The sequence below is a fragment of the Myotis lucifugus genome, unplaced genomic scaffold (genome assembly GCF_000147115.1).
Source record: "Myotis lucifugus unplaced genomic scaffold, Myoluc2.0 scaffold_514, whole genome shotgun sequence".
In the NCBI taxonomy this organism is placed as follows: domain Eukaryota; kingdom Metazoa; phylum Chordata; class Mammalia; order Chiroptera; family Vespertilionidae; genus Myotis; species Myotis lucifugus.
The window spans coordinates 390,030-393,824 of record NW_005871562.1 but is presented as its reverse complement, the minus strand read 5'-3'; the positions used below and the strand labels follow the sequence as shown (position 1 = coordinate 393,824).

The 3,795-nt window shown below is 47.5% G+C and overlaps 1 protein-coding gene across 1 annotated transcript in view; it reads left to right on the top strand.

Moving 5' to 3' along the window:
• The window catches only part of LOC102418305 (mitochondrial amidoxime reducing component 2), a 14,007-nt gene extending 10,900 nt beyond the window's left edge, over positions 1-3,107 (top strand). The window contains 4 exon segments of the mRNA XM_023745084.1: positions 443-583; positions 1,604-1,665; positions 1,754-1,825; positions 2,947-3,107. Of these exon segments, the coding sequence (XP_023600852.1) occupies positions 443-583; positions 1,604-1,665; positions 1,754-1,825; positions 2,947-3,073 (402 nt within the window). The 3' untranslated portion in view covers positions 3,074-3,107.
• The last annotated feature ends 688 nt before the right edge of the window (positions 3,108-3,795 follow it).

Genomic DNA, 3,795 nt, shown 5'->3' with positions numbered 1-3,795 from the left:
AGCCTGGCTGCTGCCTTCAGTGTATGGTCGGCGGGGAACCCCCCTCCCCCCTTAAGCCCAGAGCTGACTTGGCCATTTCCAAGCTCGGAGCATCCCCTCTTCCCTTCTGCACTTGGGTGTTTTTGCTTCTAGACTTTTTAAAAAAAATATATTTTTGATGTCAGAGAGGAAGGGAGAGGGAGAGAGAGAGGGAAGCATCAACGATGAGAGAGAATCATGGATCGGCTGCCTCCTACACGCCCCCTACTGGGGATCGAGCCCGCCACCCAGGCATGTGCTCTTGACTGGGAATCAAACCTGGGACTCTTCAGTCCGCAGGCTGGTGCTCTATCCACTGAGCCACACCGGCCGGGGTTGGCTTCTAGGCTTTGCTTAGCTTTGCAGTTGGCCCAGGGAATGCCACGAGGCGGCGAGGCCTGAGGGGACCGTGCTCTTGGCGCAGGTGGCCTACCCGGACTGCAGCCCGGTAATGATCATCTCGGAGGCCTCCCTGGCGGATCTGAACACCAGGCTAGAGAAGAAGGTGAAGATGGAGCAATTCCGGCCAAATATCGTGGTGACGGGCTGCGATGCCTTTGAGGAGGTCAGTGGCTCCCTGGTTTTGTGCATCACGCTCAGAATGTGCTGTTCAAGACACTAGCCGGGGTGGGGAACCTTTTGGATATTTATAACATCGTTCCCGGGCCATACGAAAGGATCAGCTTAAAAATCAGCCTGCTATTGTTGGCCAAACATTTCATGAACTCACCCCTAATGCCTTGGCAGGGCCAGACCAAAGGATTTCCAGGTCCTCATACGGGGCCCGTGGGCCGGACGTTCCCCACCCCTGTGTTGGAATGGGAACGGCTGTCTCCTTTCGCCTGGGCCAACTCCGACCCTGCAGGGTTGGCAGTGCGGAAAACTCCTTCCCCAATCACCTTTGAGTCCTTTTGGGAGCTATTCCTTGGTGTCTTCTCGCACTTCTTTCTTGTGCTTAGCTTCATGGCTAGTACCAGCCAAAGAATAAACTGCTTTAAAGACGAATGAAGCCTTGCCCTAGCCTAGTGGTTCTCAACCTTCCTCATGCCGCGACCCTTTAATACAGTTCCTCATGTTGTGGTGACCCCAATTTCATTGTTACAAATTGAACATAATTAAAGCATAGTGATGAATCACAAAAACAATATGTAATTATAGATGTGTTTTCCGATGGTCTTGGGCGACCCCTGTGAAAGGGTCATGACCCACAGGTTGAGAACCACTGCCTAGCCGGTTTGGCTCAGTGGATAGAGCGTTGGCCTGCGGACTGAAGGGTCCCAGGTTTGATTCGGGTCAGCTCATAAATGTACCCCAATAGCTGATGCCTGGATTGCGGGCTTGATCCCCAATAGGGAGCGTGCAGGAGGCAGCCAATCAGTATTCTCTCTCATCATTGATCTCTCTCTCTCCCTCTCTCTTCCTCTCTGAAATCAATAAAAATATATTTAAAAAAAATAAATAAAAATAAAATGAGGCCGTGGTGAAGTAAAGAGCAAGCTGTGCAAACATCTGGATAAAAAATAATTTAAAAAAAAAAAGACGAATGAAGCCTTAATTCAACAGATAGTGTTCCCTCTTCTCCTAGGATACCTGGGACGAAATCCGAATTGGCAGCACGGAAATGAAAAAGGTTTTGGCTTGCCCCAGGTAAGGACTCTCGCGAGACTTGACCCCTGGGGTGTGGCCCGCCCATCGGTTCTTAATCGGCCCCTAACCCGTGGCTCCTGCCTGACAGGTGCGTCATGACCACGGTGGACCCGGATACCGGAGTGATAGACAGAAAGGAGCCCCTGGAGACGCTGAAGAGGTAGGACACGTGTCCAGTGTGTTTTTAAACCAGACTGCTGTACCGATTTTTAGGTAATTTCCACACAAAGGTGGAATATTGGCGCTAGATGAAAGGTAGATGAAAGGTAGACCTATTTTCTACAATGTCTCCAAGTTCCATCTTATTCTAACCACTTGTTTGCATGTAACTAACATTTTTCTATGTCATGTTGGTTTTTTCTCTTTAATGCTCAGGAGCCCAGGTATAGGGGACAGTTAGGTTCAGGGCCTCAGGTCTGGTAGACTTAATGTGACCCCCACCTAGAACCACCTGTGGGCGGAGGGGTTCTGTTCGGGCACCTTCCACTCGGCCTTCCGGTTGATTTCTGTCTATCGGTTATTGGGAGTGCTGCTTCCTCTTTGCTTCTGGATGCATCTTTTAGTGCTTTTGACAATTTTTAAAAAAATATGTGTTTTTGTCGATTGTAGAGAGAGAGAAAAGGAGCGGGAGGGAGAAGGAGAGAGAGAGAAACATCAATGAGAAAGAGAAGCATCTATGGCCTGCCGCTTATAAATAAGCTGGGGATGAAAGCTTGAATTCTATGAAAAGCACTTAGATGATTATTTTTTATTTTTTAATCCTCACCCAAGGATATTTTTCCATTGATTTTTTAAAAATATTTTATTGATTTTTTTTTTACAGAGAGGAAGGGAGAGGGACAGAGAGCCAGAAACATCGATGAGAGAGAAACATCAGTCAGCTGCCTCCTGCACGCCCCCGCACTGCGGATGTGCCTGCAACTAAGGTACATGCCCTTGACCAGAATCGAACCTGGGACTCTTCAGTTCACAGGCTGACGCTCTATCCACTGAGCCAAACTGGCTAGGGCATTTTTCCACTGATTTTTAGAGAGAGGGAAAGACAGAGAAACATCAATGTGAGAGAGACACATCAATTGGTTGCCTCCTGCACGAGCCCTGACCAGGGCCCAGACTGGGGAGGAGCCTGTAACCAAGGTATGTGCCCTTGACCGGAATCAAACCCGGGACCCTTTGGTCAACAGGCCGACACTCTATCCACTGAGCCAAACCGGCTAGGGCAAAAGCACTTAGGTTATTAACCCTTTTGGATTCCTGAGGATGAATTCCGGCTTCTTTCAGCTACCGCCTGTGTAATCCTTCCGAGAAGCACATCTACAAGTCATCCCCACTTTTTGGGATCTATTATTCGGTGGAAAAAATCGGAAGCTTGAAAGTGGGCGACCCCGTGTACAAGATGGTGCAGTGACGGACCCGCGGGGTGAGTGACGTGGGAAAGGCCGGCTTTGCTTGCGGAAGGCAGTGCCTTGACCTCGCGGCCACGCTTTCTCGCGTTCAGATGTGTCTGCGTTTTGCTGGAAGAGTGAGCAGCTTGCGTTCTGACCTGTGGAGTTGGAAAATGCCCTTTATTTTTAATCCCCTCAATCATCTGTATTCCCCCACCCAGCCTTGCCCATCCCACTCTCGAACTCCATATCGGAGGCTGATGCTGGGGCCGCTGTGAAGACAGGCATGTGTGCCCCGGTCACTAGGGGGTATTTATTATTCAGAATAAGACCACGAAGGTGAGCGACCCGCAAGAGCTACTAGTACATACTTTTTTTTTGTCTATGATATATTTATATCATATGCTACACACACACACACACACACACACACACACACACACACACCACAGTCCCCCAAAAATGTATACGTACTGTAACAGCAGATAGCTCAACTGATGTTTCTTTCTTTTCAGATTTAACACATTGGAATGAATAGTTATTCAAAGTGTGTATACATTTTGGGGGACACCCTATATATACATATATATATCTTACATATATCATGTATCTATCATAAGATACACACACACACAGAAGTATGTATCATAAGCACTTCCATAGCCTTCCAATCTATTCATATGTCATTTAAAAAATATATATATATATATATATATATATATATATATATATATATATATTGATT